This window comes from Nematolebias whitei, chromosome 23 (genome assembly GCF_014905685.2).
Source record: "Nematolebias whitei isolate Nwh7 chromosome 23, NemWhi1, whole genome shotgun sequence".
In the NCBI taxonomy this organism is placed as follows: domain Eukaryota; kingdom Metazoa; phylum Chordata; class Actinopteri; order Cyprinodontiformes; family Rivulidae; genus Nematolebias; species Nematolebias whitei.
Window position 1 is genome coordinate 10,697,859 of NC_056520.1, and position 19,069 is coordinate 10,716,927.

The window sequence follows — 19,069 nt, forward strand, 5'->3', positions numbered from 1 at the left end:
GCGGGCTGCAGTGAACGGGGTTGGGGCGGGCTGCAGTGAACGGGGTTAGGGCGCGCTGCGGTGAACGGGGGTTAGGGCGCGCTGCGGTGACGGGGGTTAGGGCGCGCTGCGGTGACGGGGGTTAGGGCGCGCTGCGGTGAACGGGGGTTAGGGCGCGCTGCAGTGAACCTGGGTTAGGGCGCGCTGCAGTGAACGGGGTTAGGGCGCGATGCAGTGGACGGGGGTTAGGGCGCGATGCAGTGGACGGGGGTTAGGGCGCGCTGCGGTGGACGGGGGTTAGGGCGAGCTGCAGTGAACCTGGGGTAGGGCGCGCTGCAGTGGACGGGGGTTAGGGCGCGCTGCAGTAACCAGCTTCATAGCAGTGTAGTTTTGTTGCATGATGTTGAGCTATAAAAACACAAGGCTGTCATACAGAACCTTCTCTCCCTCTCTCTCTCCCTCTCTCAGTCACACACACACACACACACACACAGCCGTGTGCTACCACAGATTGGTAAGCCAGCGTTGCCTAGCAACAGGGATGTATGCTGGACAGGGCTCCATCCAAATTTAGGACCTGCACCGCCTGGCTAAGCTGTTTGTCCGGACACGTCAAAACATGTTCCACTAAGGAGGCAACAGTCAAATAAACCGAGGGCTGAAGAGTTGTCCATCTTCTGAAGCCGATTGTTTATTGTTTATGTTTGAAGCGCACATAACGAGGGGCTGGTTCCATAAAGTCTTAGTCAGGACTTTTTGCTTTAAAAGATCTGTTACTCACTGCACGGTTTGCACGTTTCTTTTTTATTTAGACGGGAATGAACAATTTTTCATTCAGACATCTCGGCTCCAAACAAAATAACTTGAAATCTATAAAAAAAAATTTGTCTTGTACATTAGCTCATCCTGCAAGAAGCTGAAACCCCCAAAAACCTGCTGCAGCAGCTTCCAACTGGGTCAGTTGGTCAAAAGCTGCCTGTCCCTCGGTGTCCCCCCCCTGCTCTGGTTTAAGCTGTTTAAATGTCATTACCAGGGAGGCTGCTTGGATTAACGTCAATCCGGCTGCACTCCCAGACACAAAACGACACCTGCCAGCAGTGTGTCTGCTTGTTTGTTTACTAATATGTTGTTTACATCCTGTCAGACTGCATCCGTGGCCTCAGCCGTCCTCGCCTCTCTGCCTGGCTCCTCCTCCGACGTTGGCCTCCTCGCCCTCTGAGCTCGCGGCTCCCAGTTCTCCTCGCCGGGTCCCCGCCATCGTATCCAGCTGTGGCCCTCAAAGGGCGCGCTCGCTGGCGCTCACCTGACAGGTCCCCGGCCTCAGGACGACAGCCAGCTACAACACGTTCCCTACATGAGGGACAAAGCCACGCAGGTCGGTTCAAACAAATCGATCACGAATGAGTTTGTTCATTAAACAAACCAAAGCCGACACACACGCATCCATCAGTCAGTAAATCCAGCGAGGTTAGGAGAGGTTGCAGCCAGTTGCATCATGAACTGCTCACAGTGACAGACTGAATAAATCCCTCCTGCACGATACTTTAACAGCCGAACCAGCACTGGAATTCTGTTGAGCTCATGTCGGCTTTTTTAATTTGTATACAAACACGATAAAACCCTGTGTGGCCGTGTCTTTGGAGCGGGTTAGACTTGTGACCACCCTATCAAACTGTCATTCTTGAAGTGTTTCTGTGTAAAAGTTATGAAGAAGTAGTGTCTTACCTGTTGTAGATGCGTTCTTTTGTTTGCGTCTGACTGGACTGACGAGCTAACGGCTAGTCTCAAGGCAGCTAGGTTGGCTCCTGTTCTTTAAGTAGCACCACGGATCACTTTGAAGGCATCAAGTGAACTTTTGGAACACGTCTACAAAAACAGTCATGTAATTAAGTGTAAACTAAGATTGTTAGATATTAGAACATATTTGTCGGAATACTGTTGAATTATGTAATGTTGGTTGCGATAAACACGTTTTGTCATCGCAACTTTAACATGAACCAGCCGTACTCCGAGAATAATTTCTGGCTAAATTATCACGTGGTCCTAATATAAAGGTTTAAATATTCCTTTTTATGTGAACTGTTGGGGAAATTCGTGATCTTGGCTGCTTTCCAATTAGCCATACGCTCATGGGTCCTGTCAGAATTAAACTGGTTCAAGGAGAACAATTGAGATTTTTACCATTTCTAGCTTTTCACAGAAACGCATTTCAAAATAGATGACCTTTTCTTTTAAGGCGTACATAAGGATAAACAGTGTTTACCATTTAAACCAGTGGTTCCCAACTCTGGTCCCTGAGGAACACCACCCTGCTTGTTTTAGTTGTTCCTCTGATTTGAATGAAAGGGTGATTAATAGGCTTCTGCCGAACTTAAGGAAATAATTAAATCACTGAATCGGGTGTGTTGGAGCAGAGAAATAACTAAAACATGCAGGATGGCGTTCCTCAAGGACCAGGGTTGGGAACCATTGGTTTAAACAACCGAAACAGTCCAAAACTCTGCTGATTGCTTAATTTCTTCTACTATAATCAGTATTTAATTAATCTATTGTATGCAACTACCTTATTAGTTAAATATGTGTGTTTTTGTGTGTCTCAGACCCCCAGGGCCTGGGCAGATGAGAGGAGGAGAGGCTCTCACAAACGCTCGGCCTCCTGCGGGAGCACCGACCAACTCAAGGAGGTCCGCTTGCATCTTTTGTCATCCGTGCTGCAAGTTTTTTTTTTTTTTTTACAAGGCAGCTTCTAAACCCATTGTCTGCCTGTTTTGATGCGTTTTTCTCCAAACTCTCCAGATTGCAAAACTGCGGCAGCAGCTCCAGCGCAGCAAACGCAGCAGCCGCCATCGGAGGGACAAAGAGCGCAAGTCTCCGTTCAATGGCAGCCACACCATCATTCAGTCACAGGTGATCAGGGAGACGCTGGAGGACGTCCCAAGTTTTGTCTATTCTTGTTTGGGTGTCCTCATAAAGAACACATGAATAGAGTAGTCCCTCGCTTATCACGAAGGTTACGTTCCAGACACCCCTGCGATAGGTGAAAATCCGCAAAGTAGGAATGTTATATTTATTTTAATATTTATATATATTTTAAGGCTTTATAAACCCCACACTCTTGCAATGTTCTTAACAATGTTCTAAACTCTCTAAACGCACTAAAAGAGCACAGTGAAAGAGAGCAGACAAACTGATGCTACGGTTACTAAGCCAGTCGGACTGGCCATTGGGAGCGCTGGGACATTTCCCGGTGACCTGGCCCGCTCAGTGATTGCCGAGTGGGACTAAAGGCTCTGTTCGGGTCGCACTTTATTTTAAATAAACAATCCATGCCGCTTGTGTATACAGGTATGTACTCAGGCATAAGACAGACCTCCACCCCCTCCTTTCTTTTTCCAAGGCTGTATGTGTCTCTGCTCTGCTGTGACAGACAGCCTCAGAAAGAGAAAGGAGGGGGCAGGGGTTCCGTCTTATACCTGAGTGAGCTGCGCTCAGCAACTCTAAAAAAAAAAAAAAAAAAACTGATTCACTCTTATTTCCTACCTAAGCATTTTCTCAGATATTCTACATTTGTTCATCTGATGTGTTCATCCCTGCTCCATGAGCAGTAGCAATGGGGAAATTCAGACCCTGCCCCCTCCTTTCTGTTTCTGAGGCTGTCTGTCACAGCAGAGTAGTCACAGAACAGGGTTGCATGCCCGTCTGTTGTGTCTCTGCTCTGCTGTGACAGACAGCCTCAGAAAGAGAAAGGAGGGGGCGGGGTCTGAATTTCCCCATCGACAATCCTGTGTCGTTTAAATCTCGTGTTGAAAACCTGCGAAAGAGTGAGTCTGCAAAAATCGAACAGCAAAGTATCGAGGGACTACTGTACTTTCAAAGCTCGGTTCTAATGAAGCACGCCGTCCTCACTTGTTCTGGACAATGTTAGGATTACGGTATGAAAACTTAGACTGCTTTAAGATTACAGTATTACAGACATGACGTGAGATTAGGTTTTGGATTACACGTAGATTGGACACTTTGATAGATGACGTACAGCCCCTAACGTTCAACATTTGTCAAAGAGTAAAGGCTGAAAACAGCGTGGATCTGGTCTCGGTACTTAGGGCTCAGTGATGGGGGAGTGATGGCACAGAAGCTAATGAAGGCAAGCATGTGCTCGGAAGGTTGCTGGTTCAAATCCCCACAACAAAACTGTGGGTGGGGAAAGGTGAAGCACCCACATCTGCCTCCACCTTCATTAGAGTAATAAATGTAAAAATACATCTGCGTTAAAAAAATTATTTTCTGCTGGTATTTAGTTTAAATTCTTTCCAAGACCTCTCTCTTGTTGAACGACCCAACTCGAGGTCCCACCTGGTCTAGAGAAGTCCTGACGTGACAGGTCTGTTCTGGTGGCAAAAACCGTAGCCATCCAGTGAGAGTGGACTTAATATACCCACTGGTTTTAGTGGTGGGGCTTTGAGGACACCAGCTGCCAAATCTGAGTGAAAACGCTGAGCTGCACAAAAGTAATCTGATTGTGTGTTTTGTCTTCTTTATTGTTCAGACGCAAATACCCAAAACCATTTTGATACCCATCCCCATATCCAAGTCCTCGGCTCCTCGTTTCCGTAACAGCGTGGAGGGCCTGAACCAAGAGATTGAGCGCATCATCATCCGAGACTCGCCCGAGAAGGAGGAGACCATCGTGGTGAGTTCATAAGACCCGACCGTGTTCTCCGCTGGCCGGACTCCAGTTCTGCTCTGACCCAGATGTTTTGTGTTCGACAGCCACAGGATGTCCCCGATGGGCATCGTGCGCCCCCTCCCCTGCCCCCACAGCGCAGCAGCAGCACCCGCAGCATCGACACGCAGACTCCGTCGGGGGGCGGCCTGAGCGGTAACCATAGCAACTGCAGCAGCCGTCCCGACTCCATTTCGCCCTCCTACCTCACCGTCCTGAACGACGCGGCCGGCAACAGCCCCTACGACGAGAAGGGTGAGTGGTCCGCCACGACCGGATGTCACGATAAACGATAAATCAATTAATCGCACGTTAAATTAAAATCATCGACCTCATTTTCATTTATTGGCTTTATTTTTTCTTCGTGTCTCTCTCTTTCTGAAGACACCGGACGACAAAAGGCTCAACTCCGGTGCTCTTCACTGACCCCTCCCTTTCTCTTTTCTCTTTAAAATCCGTTTTAACCGTCCAAAAATCACGTTTTGGATCGTTAAAAGTAGCTAAGCTGAGAAGCTAAGCTACGAGCTAAGGTAACAGGCCGACCTTGAGGAAAAAACCTCCATCTTGTCGAAGCTCCAAAATTCACGGTTCAAACCCGTGCCTTCGTCTAAAAAGTTGTTTCTCTCTGCAAAAAGAAGCTGAGAACCTGTTTACTGATTTTTAAATTAAAAGCTTTGTGTGAAAAATGCTATGCTAAAGAGCTCAAACCACACTGAGCGTCCGCCATTTTTAGAACCAAAAAACAGAAAGGAGCGACAGCCCATGTCACGTCAAGGGGTCTCCCTCCCATTTTCTTAAAGAAACGCACTGCTCGCTCCCTCACTATCCATCCTTCAGTTCAAACAGTCTTATACTGCCAACTGGTGGTCAAAGAATGGCACAACAAATTACAACATTTCTTCTTAAATTTGACAAGAATGACTAATTATTGTCAAATTTCAAACAATGTTATCGTATATCGCAATAATTTCTGAGACAATTAATCGCCCAGCAAAATTTGTTATTGTGACAGGCCTACGTCGCGCGCTGCTTAACCGCCTCACTTCCCGTTTCTGTTCACAGCGCTGAGCCCTTGCTCCCCACTGCCCAAGTACGCCGCCTCTCCGAGGCCCAACAACAGCTACATGTTCAAGAGGGAGCCTCCAGAGGGCTGCGAGAAGGTCAAGGTGTCCGATGAGTCCATGTGAGTGAAGCAGTCATCACATCTGAGGTTTTCCACTGATCTAATCTGACGAATGTAATCTGAGTAATGTGTCCCCCGGCATGTTTCCAGGTCTAAAGCTCTGCAGGAGATCCCCCCCTTCCTGTGTCCCGACCGCAACAAGGTCAACTTCATCCCCAACAGCGGCTCTGCCTTCTGCCTCGTCAGCATCCTCAAGCCCTTGCTGCCCGCCCCGGACCTCAGCTTTCGCTCAGCGGTGGGCCTCCGAAGCCTGTCCCCGTCCCTCGTGCCTCTGTCCACCCAGCCCTGCCTCCTGGAGGAGCCCGAGAGCTTCTGACGGCCCCGTTGGCCTTAAAGTCGACGCCCCTCCCTCCCACTTCCCACAAGAAACCCTTCAGTGAAATCAGAAAACATTTGAGGAGAAGGAACCCTTCTGCTCCCCAAAACGGCTAAAAGAATGCCTTCAGCATGCAGCTACGCTCTCTCTGATGTCCTTTCTTACAAAAAATAAATTAAAAAGTAAAAGCGCTTCCCACTGCCTCCTCCTCCGACATGAGACTCCCGCAGTTCATCGCTTTCTTCTACCCTCACTGGTTTTGTTCCCGTTCTCCTGGGAGGAAAAGGGGCGAAAAGACTTTTTGACTTCATCGTATTAAACCATGGCGCCTTTTCCACGGACATCTCTTTTTCTATCTGTAGTTCTTTCTCTTGATATAAATTATGCCTTCCATTACAAGGGGACATTAAAAAAAAAAAAAAAAAAAGGTCGCTGGTTTTCTTGGCGACCAAGAGGTCGACCACGGAGGCTAATTCTTGGTGCTGCCAGATGTACCGTAGCATAATTCGAAGGGTTGTGAAAAGTTCAACATGTGCCTGACGTTTTAGACCGCTCCTCTCCCCTGGGCCGTCGTAATGCCGGGGTCACGTTGGGTCTTTGCACTACGACGGCCGCAGATAATCACAGAGTCAGCAGATTGAAAATACAAGCAGGATGCATCTTTAAAAAAAAAAAAACCTTCTTGACCAAATCTGTTGTGTATTTTCCTGAGCGTTTCCAAAGCTGCTGCTCGGTGTGCATCTGTGGGAAACCCAGGCCAGGGCTCTGATGTTTGCAGTGTGTTCGACCCATGTCTGCTCACACCCCACCCTTCCCGAGCACCAGCCTTAGCCGACCGCATCCTTTTGCAATTCCACCGTCACCCCACAGCCCCTCCTTGTTGATTTCCTTTCGTCTTGCTCTTTGAAAGTGTCGATTGGCAGGGTTCTGCTCACGGAGAGGTCCATTGACCCAAACTTCTAGACCACAGGGTACACGGGGGTCGTGATAAATCCTAAATGTTACTGAGTTCACCACCTGTTGGACTACGTTCACAATGTAGATCCAGGGCTTAATTTGATCCAGATCCTGCCGGAACAGGATCTGACAACTCTTATTTTGAAAAGGTGTGTTCCGGTAACAGTTTGCTTGGATCCGGTAACTCTCAGGCTTACTAATAATAAAATTCTGAACAAATATGACTGCCTTGAACAAATAAAACCTATATTGGATGTGTGAACTGAAAATATTTACATAAACACTAATTTTAAACATAATAGCCACTCACGAGTTTCTTTTTTTAAGTAAGCATTTACGCGTCTATCCTTAAAAAAAATCTCCACCCCTGAAAGAGTGGTGGGGTCAGTGCCGAGTTAACCAGGCAGTCGTACGCGAGCAGAAGCCCACAGGCAGTCGCCATGAACAGGCGGAGGAGGCGCCTGGAGGTTTCACGTGTGGAGTCGGACAGTCAATTAACTGGAGAAGAGTCGAGCTAGGAACCATCAAGTATGGGGGAGGGGGCTAGGATGCTTGACAGAAGCGGAGTGTTTACAAATGTAGGTAAACGTAGATTAACACGTTAAAATACACCAAAATGCAGGAAGTCGCATCTACTTCAAAATTTTCAGGGGGAGGAACAGCCCCCCCCCCCTTTATATATAACTATTTACGTTCCTGCATGATCGTTTACAAATTAAGCCCTGTGTAGGTCCTAATGCTCGATTCAGATCAGTATTCAGACAATGATTTATTTGCGACCATCAGTCTTCATTGTGAACAGTCCACGGTCCTGAAACGACCTCCTTTTAAAGAACACATCATGTGCAACACTAGTATTGGTATGGTCTGACACAAACGTTAGCAACGTATGTTGCTGTTGATTCTCAGTCATTCAGGACATAACTGAAGACCTGTGAGGTTCCAAGTCTTCAACTACATGACGTCGATATCGATGTTAACATGTGGATAGATCTGTACACGCCTACCTCACTGACGTAAAAGTTGGAGGAAACGACCGTTCAGACCAAAGTCCCATTGAAAAACATTGAGTATGTATCCAATTTAGCACCGCGCACAAAAAAGACCTGGTTTGGTTTTGAAAAATTAAAAAAAAGATTTGTCACGTTCAGAGTCATGAAAAGATTTTCAGATTTGGGCCACTTGGGGGCGCCCTTGTCCCTTCAGCTTCAACTTCCCGTTACGTGTCCATACGTCTAGTTGCACCAATGGTATAATCCAGAGTTTTTTAAAAGAGGAAAAATGCAGATCAAATGAATTAATTTTGGGGTTTGGAGATAACTACTTTATCATAATTCAAATCAATTCAGTTTATTTATTTAGGATCGAGCCAAAAAAATCAAGTAGTCTCTAGGCCTGTCGCGATAAACAATAAATCAATTAATCGACCTGATTTTCATTTATCGGCTTTATCGTTTCTATGCGTCTCTTTCTACTGAGGACATAGCTCAACTTTGGTGCTCTTCACTGACCCCTCTTTCTCTTTTAAAATCTGTTTTAACCGTCCAAAATCGTGTTTTATCGTTAAAAGCAGCTAAGCTGAGAAGCTAAGCTAACAGGCCGATCAGCTCATAAGCTTAACCATCTTTCTTAGAGACTCTTGCTCCCTCGGTCTCCATCCTTTGGTTCAGTCTTATACTGCTATTAGGTGGTCGAAAAAGGTAGTACATGCAAAATAAATGTAACTTTTCTTCTTAAATTTGACAACAAGTACTAAATTGTCAAATTTCAAACAATATTATCGTTTATCGCAATAATTTCGGAGACAATTAATCGCCCAGCAAATGTTATCGTGACAGGCCTAGGTCTCAGGATATTCTAGAAATATTAGAAAAAACATTTTCTAACATGGCTTTCAATCGGTAACACTCGTAGGAGACAGTCGTGTTCAATTTAATGATGCGTCAAAATACATGAGTTAGAGCGTGGCTAGCTGTGCGCCAGTGAACACGGAGATGTAACAACTTCAAAACATGTCAAACCTCAAAGCTGTGGTTGAAGTATCGCGCCGCATCGACGGAAGCCGGGTCTCACCTGGCAACCGCGTTCACGACGGACTTTCTAGATCGTCTCAGAACGTCCACAGGAGTTCTCAGAGTCCTCGCGAGCCACAAGAATCTGAAGCATGTTCTAAAACAAACTCCTTCTCGAATCGGTCTCGGTCGCTTGTGCACCTGGAACTCTTTGTTTGAAAATGTGCTACGATAAATAAGACACTGACTCAACAGAGACGTGCAGATTACTCAACGAATTGAAGTGGAGTTCAAGGGTTTCCTGATTGACGAACTCTCCGTGGCTGAACCCCGCCTGTGTTCTTGTACATGTGGTTACTTTGACTGTGCCTGCTGCAGCGGGACAGGAATGTACGGACTTGTAAATAGAGAGGCGCCGTGTTTGTACTATGGGTTGACAGATACGTAATCGAACGCATCAACAAGTGTAAGGTACCACTTCTTCTCCGTCTCGTCGTTGCGATAATTACCATATTTATTTCTCACGCAGGAGCATTGATGTGGGTCTCGGGAGGATTCGGAACAAGAACTGGTCCGTCTCAGGTTGTAGAGATGGAGGGGAGTCACTCGTGTAGCCTCATGGTGGGTTTTCTGAAAGTGTAGCAGAGTAGAAGTAGAAAAGTGGATGTCGTTTGTTGATCGACTAAAATGATTACGTATAAAAAAAAAATTAAAAAAAGAAAGAAAAGATGAAAGTTCTGCTCCAAATTACGCTCACTTGCTGAATCAATCATGGTGGGTTTGTTCCAAAGTTTAAAAGAATATAAAAAAAATTTCCGAAGTGGATAAACGAGATATTTGGAACGAGGCAAGAAAAGCTGTTCTGGTGTCTTTTTTTTTTTTTTAATGAACTGCCAACGTTTCATCGTTTAATCTCCTTCGAGTGAAATAAAAGGCATAATTGGAACAAATAAAGCATCTTTGTCAGACTTGAGAAATACTTCATTTATTTTGAAACTCACTGAGAAGAACGTGACACGACGGAACCGATCCGGCTCCTCCAGGCGGGGCACAAAGTGCTTTCAGGCATAAAAATCTTAGTTTTTAGAAATAACATTCTTTACCACTTGAAGGCTTTCAGATGTGCGAGAATTAAGTGATAAATAGAAATGTATGGGTAACAAGTGTTTAAGAAATGCACCACACTGTTAAAGCTGGAAATCTAGCGGAAACCAGATGTTTACATACACTAAAATAAATGACGGTTTTTTTTCCCCCTTATTGAAAAAAATTTAACATTTCGTGTTTCGGTCAGTTAGCATTCACAAAATTATTTTATCTACTAAATGTTTGAAAAACGCGGAAAGACTTTAATTTCTTTCAAGTTGCAAGTTTACATACACCAAGATTATTTGGCCTTTAAGAAAACCCCGATGATGTCATGACAGTTTAAAAAGATATCCATCCATTATCTTCTGCTTGTTCCGAAGTCGGGTCGTGGGAGCAGCAGCTTGCGCAGGGAGGACCAGACGTCTCTTTCCACAGCCACCTCTTTAGGGAGGACCCCAAGGCGTTCCCAGGCCAACAGAAAGACAGTCTCTCCAGCGTATCCTGGATTATCTCTGAGGTCTACTCCCAGTCGGACGTGCCCGAACCACCTCAACTGGCTCCTCTCGATGTGGAGGAGCAGTGGTTCTACTCCGAGTCTCTCCCGGATAATTGAACTTCTCACCCCATCTTTAAGGGAAAGTCCATCTACTCTGTGGAGGAAAACTCATTTCATCCGTTTGTATCCTCGATCTCATTCTTTTGGTCAGCACCCAGAGCTCGTGACCATAGATAGAACTTCACCCTCAACCTGAAGAGAGCGATCCACCCTTTTCCGATTGAGGACCATGGCCTCAGATTTGGAGGTGCTGGTTCTCATCCCAGCCGCTTCACTCTACTGCGAACCGCTCCAGTGAGAGCTGGAGATCACGGCACGATGATGCAGGACCACATCATCTGCAAAGAGCAGAGATGGAATCCTGAGGCTACCGAACCGAAAACTCTCCGCCCTCTGGCTGCACCAATTCTGTCCATAAAAGTTGTGAACAGAATCGGTGACAACGGGCAGCTCTGGCGGAGTCCAACTCCCACCCTGAAGGGGTCCAACTTACTACTGGCAATGCAAACCAATATATACCACCACTTGTATAGGGACCAAACAGCCCATAGCAACGGGCCTCCAATCCTATACTCACGGAGCACCCCCCGCAGTGTACCCTGAGGAACACGGTCAAACGCCTTCTCCAAGTTTAAAAGGTAGCGCTACAAAATACTTGGAACTTAGAACGTAGTACTGCATTCTCTCCGTCATAATTTGAGAGGGTATTGAACCCCTAGAAATAATTTCAGAATCATAGTTTAAGGTCAGATGGAATGAAAGAAAAGGTTCCGTTTTTTTCCTATGGTGTATGTAAACTTAAGATGATCTTGTATATCTTATAAATATATTCTTTACATGTTTATTTTCTTGGCTATAGACGGGCGACAATGTATGAAGAGCGGTTTTGGGCATCAAGAACAGAGGTCTCCAAGAGTCTGTTAGTCAAAGTCCAGGTTCCTTTTGGTTCCACCTGTGCAGGTTTAAAGCCGACAGCTGGACTTTGAGACGGACTAATGTTTTTGCAGGGTTCTTTACATTTTATGGCCATTTTGCAAAGCTAACAGACATTTAGCTAGCACAGACTAAACAAAAGATAACTTAAGGACAACATAACTCATTTTGTTTAATTATGTTTAGAAATAAGAGGAAAAAAAAAAACTTTGTTTATAAGTAAATGCATTTATAAAGCATGTTCTTAATCTTCGGTTCACATTATATTGTGAACCAATAAGTTTATCTTTTATATTTATATATTAATAAAAACTTGTCTGAATAATAGAAAGTTACATTTTGAATAAAGTCTGGATCACAAATGACTTTTGCTCACTTTAAGATGAAGAAGGAACCAGTTTGTTGCCGTTTGAATACAGCTTTTAAGAATAAACGTTGGGTTCCCAACACTGGTTCTTGAGGAACACCATCCTGCATAATTGTTTTCCTGCTCCAGCACACATGACTCAGTGATTCAATTACTTCATCAGGGTTTGCAGAAGCCTGTTAGTCAGCCATTCATTCAAATCAGGTGTGTCAAAGCAGGGAAACAACTAAAACATGCAGGATGGTGTTCCTCAAGGATCAGGGTTGGGAACCACTGAATTCCGGATGTTTTTTTAACCGTTTGTCGCTGTAACAGAACGTGTAATACCCATGCTGTGCCTCTTGGTGGCGAGAACATAAAAAAAAAACATATGAAAACGCAGAGAAAGAACTTTCGTAGTTTTGGCTGATTTTTCCTAAACTTTTCATTTTTGTCGATTGTGGGCACACTACGTCGCCCGTTTTTAAAAAGTCCTTCATCAAATAAATCTGGAAACCGGTTTTTAAAATGTTTAACAAAATTTAGTTTGTGTGAGAGAACAGTGAGCCAAAAACAACAAAAACAAACTTCTAGTCGGATTCAAGGCTAAAAACTCCATAAAAAACCCAATTAGTCTGTTTACCGTTGAACCGGCGAGTTAGCTTACAAACGATACAATTTATACGTTAGCAGGTTATTTTACGGGGGAAAAACGGGTTATGATAAAAATACAGCTGGGATTATAATACACCCCTAACAAAAGACACTTATCAATTTGTTAACTGATTTATTTCACCTTGTGCTCTGATTGGTTGAGAGGGCCAGGAGGCGGGGCTTACACCTTTAGACTTATTCATTTGCTTTCATCTATCCTCATTAAGTGTTGCTATGTTGCTATAATCCTGATTATCATTGTTCTGTTTGTTTAGTTACACAAAGTTTTAGTTGTTCAGTATCATCTGATGCAGTTTGGGCCATCAAAAGTGATTTAATAAGAACTGAGTGAAGATTAAAGGGGAAATGTTAAAATAAAATACTTCCTGTGTGGACAGAGTATTTGTCTGAGGCCAAATCAAGAATGATAAGTTGTTTTTTTTTTAAAGTCATCTGGGTTTGAAAAAGGTCTAATTTTACTTTTCATTGTCAAGCTTCTTGATTTCCCAGCAAAGACTCATTCTAGCTCTTATTTCTCCAGATGGACGCAGAGTCGAAACCACTCGGAATCACAAAAACATTAAATTTAAATATAGTTTTGGTTTCGAAGAGTTTCAAGACTAAACAAGGTGAGCTTCACAGTTCTCCTGATGGTGTTTGATCCTTTTTTGCATTTTTTTCCAATTGCTGCGGACTTCAAAACATCATGAAGCAACTGATTTGAAGCAGTCCAAAGTACAGCTATTATTACTCTCGCAGCCGCAGAACTTCCTTCAGTCCTTCACAATAAGAGCCCTGACCTCAACACACATCAGCTGCTTGAACTTGAGATATTTGCAGGTTCTGTTCAGCTCGTTACAATCCGTGTGCTAAATGAGTTTCCATAATAAACCCCTCTCTAACGTATAGTCATGATTTTCACAAAACGTGCGGTCATTGTAACCATTTCTGCCATTTTACCTTAATTTGGACATTTTTCCTCAACATCAATCTTGAAACTTGGAAACCAAAAAACTTTTTCTCTTCTGTTTGGCTCTGATGCGCCTTCAGAGTTCTTTTGTGTCAAGGGTTAGTGAAAAGAGCTGCTTACAAAAAAATAATTAAAAGTGGTATTTTGACTAATTATGTCCCAGAAATATCAATAGAAAAACAAGGATTTAGAAAAAGACTTGACTCGTTTAAGTTGTCCGCAGTTCACCGCCACCCTCCGCTTTCAGCTTAGCTGGTTTTCTTTAGCGGAGAGGAAAAGCAGACCGGTTCTAAAGCAAACAGAGGGACTAAAAACTGCAGCGGCACAGACTCAAAGCAGGAACCAACACTGAACAGAACCAGCTGCTGGAAAAAGACGAGAAACAGACAATGATGTCATTTTGTTGTGAACGAGAGCCAGCTGTGCTTCAGTTCTTCTTTATGTGGACTTCACTGCTACGTCAGACAAACAGCAACATACAGGAAACGAGCTTTTTAAAAACCACCCCGGGTCCTTCGTGATGTGAGCGCACACAAACCGACGCACGCCCAAACGACGCAAACACAACAGCGACACGTCGGTGTCGCGAGCGAAGACGGAACCCGACAGACGGGAATCATGGCGGGTTCGGTGGGCTCGCAGGTCGAGTCCGTAAACAGATCAGTTCAGGAGGACATGTCCCCTTCACAGGTTACACACATGTACGTGTGTTTGTGCACGGCCTGTGTGTGACGGCGTGATGGGACGGAAACTGTCTGAAACGGAGAAAAATGCTGGAGAGAAAAGCTCAGGCGTTGAGCAGCTCGTCTGCGGAGCGTCCGATGGCGTCGGGGTTGGAGAGCGGGTCGAGGTCGGCGAACAGGTTGAACCACGCAGACATGTCTTTGGAGCCTCCTGAGGCAGCTGAAGAAAACACGAGGAACAAACATCAGTAAACCCGTCTGACTGGAACAAACTCAAACAGATTCTATGGCAGGGGTGTCCAATGCTGCTCCTTGAGGAACATCATCCTGCATGTTCTACTGCAAGGGTTCCCAACACGGGTTCTTGAGGAACACCATCCTGCATGTTCTACTGCAGGGGTTCCCAACACGGGTTCTTGAGGGACTTCATCCTGCATGTTCTACTGCAAGGGTTCCCAACACTGGTTCTTGAGGGACTTCATCCTGCATGTTCTACTGCAGGGGTTCCCAACACTGGTCCTTGAGGAACACCACCCTGCATGTTCTACTGCAGTGGTTCCCAACACTGGTTCTTGAGGGACTTCATCCTGCATGTTCTATTGTAAGGGTTCCCAACACGGGTTCTTGAGGAACACAATCCTGCATGTTATACTGCAGGGGTTCCCAACACTGGTTCTTGAGGAACATCATCCTACATGTTCTACTGCAGGGGTTCCCAACACTGGTCATTGAGGAACATCATCCTGCATGTTCTACTCAGGGGTTCCCAACACTGGTCCTTGAGGAACACCATCCTGAATGTTTAAGTTGTATCCTGCTCCAACACACCTGATTCATTGATTTAATTACTTCCTCATGTTCTGCAGAAGCCTGTTAATCACCCATTTATTAAAATCAGGTGTGTCGGAGCACAGAAACAACTTAAACATGGAGGATGGTGTTCCTCAAGGACCAGGGTTGGGAACCCCTAATTTACTGGTTCCTCTGCTCTGACACACCTGATTCACCAGTTAAAAACCTCTCCATGTCCTGTAGAAACCTGTTCATCACCTCATGATTGAAATCAGGTGTATTGGAAACGTCTAAACATGCAGAGTAGTTGTCACCCCCCCCCCCCCCCCCCCAAAAGAAACGGGACATTTGTCAATCAAAATACGAGTAGGAATCGTACCGTTGGCTGCTGAACCTGGAGTCCGAGGAGCTGTCTGGCTTTGACCAGTGGGGAGCTGCAGGGGCGGAGCCTGGAACATAGGCGGGGTCGCCCAGCCTGAAGAACAAGTGGAGGTAAAGAGGTGAGAAAAGTTATTTTCCTCTCCGTCCAACAAACATCTGACCCATCCAGCTCACCTGTGGAGCTCAGGCTGTGGTCCAGCAGCTGAGAAGGCAGGAAGCCCGTGGGGCTGGGAGGGTTGGAGGGGGGGCGCGCCGCTGGACCCTCTGCTCCTGCGCTCGCTGCGGGGACGCTGGGAGGGTCAAACATCCCGAACGCATCTTGCCACTCCCTGCTGAAGTCATCGCTGCCCCCTGGACCCGAGCTGAGGAGGTCCTTGAGGAAGGCCATGTCGCTGCGCTCGCCGTCGTCCTCGTCCAGTCTCAGACCCGTCTCTGAGGGGACGGACACACCCCCTGAGAGCAGACCACCATCTAGAGGGGAACAGAGGACACTCAGGATCGTGTAACAGAAACTCTGTCAGTGAAATTAAAGTTTAACAAAGAAAATTTTACTGAAGAAAAACCAGAAGGAAGAAACTAATGGTTCTAAATAAAACCTCGCATCACGACGCTGCACTGGAAAAGACGTTAAAAAGTTCATTTTTACCGTAGATACGATCTGCGTAACAAGTCTATACAGACAACATAAAATGGCACATCATTTTACTTTAAATCTAAGTTGTCCAACAGGTGCGTCTTTAGAAACAATCCTTTGTCCATTTCCTTTCCATGTTTCTCTGCCGGCTGCCTTAGCACTGGGAAATCCCTTCATATAATGTTTGGGGCCATTGTAAAGCTCGGACATTCCATGAAGGTTCATGCTCAATAATCCAGGAAAAAAAATCCAACAGAATTCAGTCAGATCATCTGGACGGTTTCTTTTTGTTGAGACAATTCACCCTTCATCCCAAGGACTTCATCAATCTTAGGAGCCACAAACCAAAGCCATGAAGGACAAAACGTCTCAACAAAAAAAAACAGAAACCATCCGGATGATCTGACTCAACTTTCATGGACATTCCTTTACAAGCCTGGAATTCCTGTTGACATCATCCCAGACCAAAAAAATAAATAAATAAATAAATTTTAACCAGCACTTTTGTAATAAAGCGTTAAATCATAACCTACGGATCATTTTGAAGCTTCAGACGTGGAGAATTTGTAATTTTATCTTTTATATTAAATAATTCCTCAATTCATAAAAAAATGAAAGTGTGTTTTACATCTACAGAGAAACAAAATACTGTGGCAGAAATACCGTGCTCTTCACTGTATAAGTTGCAGCGTTTTACATAAATTAGCAGGACTGTGACTTATGAGACTTATTTATGTTTTCCCCATATTTATAACCCAATTTTTGGCTGAGATCTGATTTCATTCATTCCGACATGAAAAATATTGAACATTACCATTTTCAGCCACTAGCGAGCCCTAGAGTAATACGGCAAGCCAAGTCTCTCATTAATAAGTAAAAGTGGCTATTAACGAGACACTTGACTTGCCATACCAAGCCATCTTTGTCTTGCTCTGGAACTCCTGGAGCAAACATCAGCTGCATTTCACCGCGCCGACCAGCTGAAATGCAGCTGATTTGACCAGTAAAGTGCATTTATGAAGGAAAAGTTCAACTGAGACACAGCTTTACTATAACTTCGAGCAAACAATTGTTTTTAGGTGTTAATCTTGTTAAATTCTTGTTAAAAATCCTCTCGTGCACGCTCCCGTGACTGCCATTTGGCAGCTAACAAACACGTCGCGTTAGCGGCGACGCATAAAAGATGTGACTTAAACGTAGGCCTGTCACGATAACAAATTTTGCTGGGCGATTAATTGTCTCAGAAATTATTGCGATAAACGATATTATTGTTTGAAATTTGACAATAATTAATATCAAATTTAATAAATGTTCATTTATTTTGGGTGTAGTACCTTTTTTGACCACTGGATGGCAGTATAAGGCTGTTTGAACCGAAGGATGGATAGTGAGGGAGCGGGTAGCGTGTCTCTTTAAGAAAAATGGGAGGGAGGCCCCTTGACGTGACATGGGCTGTCTCTTTTCGGTTCTCAAAATGGCGGACGCTCGGTGTGGTTTGAGCTCTATAGCGTTAAATAAAAATAAAACAATCAGTAAACTAGTTCTCAGCTTCTTTTTGCAGAGAAAAAACAACTTTTTCACGGGTTTCAACTGTGAATTTTGGAGCTTCGACAAGACGGAGTTTTTTTCCCGGAGGTCAACCTGTTAGCTTAGCTTCTCAGCGTAGCTGCTTTAAAACAATCCAAAAACGTTATTTTGGACGGTTAAAACAGATTTTAAAGAGGAAAGAGAAAGGGAGGGGTCAGTGAAGAACAGTAGACAGAGACATGAAGAAACGATAAAGCCGATGAATGAAAACGAGGTCAATAATTTTCATTTATCACGCGATTAATTAATTTATCACAACAGGCCTACTTATACGGCGTTGCGACGTGTACGGCGAAAAGTACGATAAGTAGATTTGTAAAAGTGTCACTGGATGTTTTGAGTTCAGTGTAGATCAGATTATTAAACAATGGTTCAGCTAGTCTTCAGTTAAATAAATTTTATTAGTAAAATGTTCACGGTTGTTCAGAGTGGGAGCTGGACTCCAGCAGGGCTGCTCGTTATCACATGTTCATACGTTTCACGGGCTCCAGCAGATTAAATAACGTTTAAAAACACCTGGGGGTGGATGGTACAAATGAGGCTGAGAGGAGGAGTATGATGAAGGCAAGGGAACAACGTGCACGGTAAAGAAGAGACTAAAGGAAAGAGTTGAAGAACATTCGCCGCAGGAAACAGCGAGACAGGAAGTTGAGACTCTGTCAGAATTCACGGAGAGGACAGCCAGCCTGTTTACCAGAGACATGAGAGAGGCTTCCAAAAGCACACAACTCGTTCTGCTCTCCCGCCTGTGAAGGGGGGGCGAGCTGGGGCTGGAGAGGGGGGGCGTCGCCCGTCATGAGCATCAGGTCATCGCTGGAGTCTGTGGACAGGCCTCTGAGGTCGAGCAGCGACGACGTGGCTGCGGTAGTGTTTGGGTGCGCTGAGGTCATATTACAGGGAGTCATTCGGGTCAGTGGCAGCAGCCCAACATGAACACACACACATGCACACGCACATGCACGCACACAGGTGAGGTCACCTACCTCCACTGTCGCTGGCCTGGTTCTGCCCATCACTGCTCTGCCTCAGGTCTGCTAACAGAAACACAAACGTTTCCCTTCTTGTTTGATGGACTGCGAGTCGCCTAGAAAACCTCGTGAACATTTAGTGACGTCTCTTTTTGAGACAAACGTCTTTGACAAACTGTCCGTTTGAAGATCCGTTTGTGTCTAAGCTTCTACTTCCTGGTTGACGTCTTGAGATGCTGCTTCAATATTTCCACCGTAATATTGTTTCGTCATGGCACCATCTGTTTTGTAAAGAGCCCCTCCTGC

General features: G+C 45.0%; 3 protein-coding genes across 3 annotated transcripts in view; 2 read left to right on the forward strand and 1 right to left on the reverse strand.

Annotated features, from left to right (window-relative positions):
• Nucleotides 1-1,286, forward strand: part of LOC119429039 (bone morphogenetic protein receptor type-2-like) — a 63,931-nt gene extending 62,645 nt beyond the window's left edge. Inside the window, exon 5 of the mRNA XM_037696756.1 lies at nt 1,143-1,286. Coding sequence (XP_037552684.1) covers nt 1,143-1,286 — 144 coding nt within the window. The remainder of the gene's footprint in view (nt 1-1,142) is intronic.
• Nucleotides 1,124-7,296, forward strand: fam117ba (family with sequence similarity 117 member Ba; the record flags this gene model as incomplete). Its single annotated transcript, XM_037696294.1, is given in 7 exon segments — nt 1,124-1,354; nt 2,580-2,663; nt 2,776-2,886; nt 4,526-4,669; nt 4,750-4,957; nt 5,765-5,885; nt 5,976-7,296. Coding segments are annotated over 7 exon segments (915 nt in total). The 3' UTR covers nt 6,202-7,296.
• A 5,462-nt stretch (nt 7,297-12,758) lies between these two features.
• The window catches only part of ical1 (islet cell autoantigen 1-like), a 20,036-nt gene continuing 13,725 nt past the window's right edge, over nt 12,759-19,069 (reverse strand). Inside the window, exons 11-15 of the mRNA XM_037696509.1 lie at nt 18,779-18,829; nt 18,490-18,654; nt 15,749-16,045; nt 15,573-15,668; nt 12,759-14,621 (exon numbers count right to left, since the gene is read on the reverse strand). Coding sequence (XP_037552437.1) covers nt 14,506-14,621; nt 15,573-15,668; nt 15,749-16,045; nt 18,490-18,654; nt 18,779-18,829 — 725 coding nt within the window. The 3' untranslated portion in view covers nt 12,759-14,505. The remainder of the gene's footprint in view (nt 14,622-15,572; nt 15,669-15,748; nt 16,046-18,489; nt 18,655-18,778; nt 18,830-19,069) is intronic.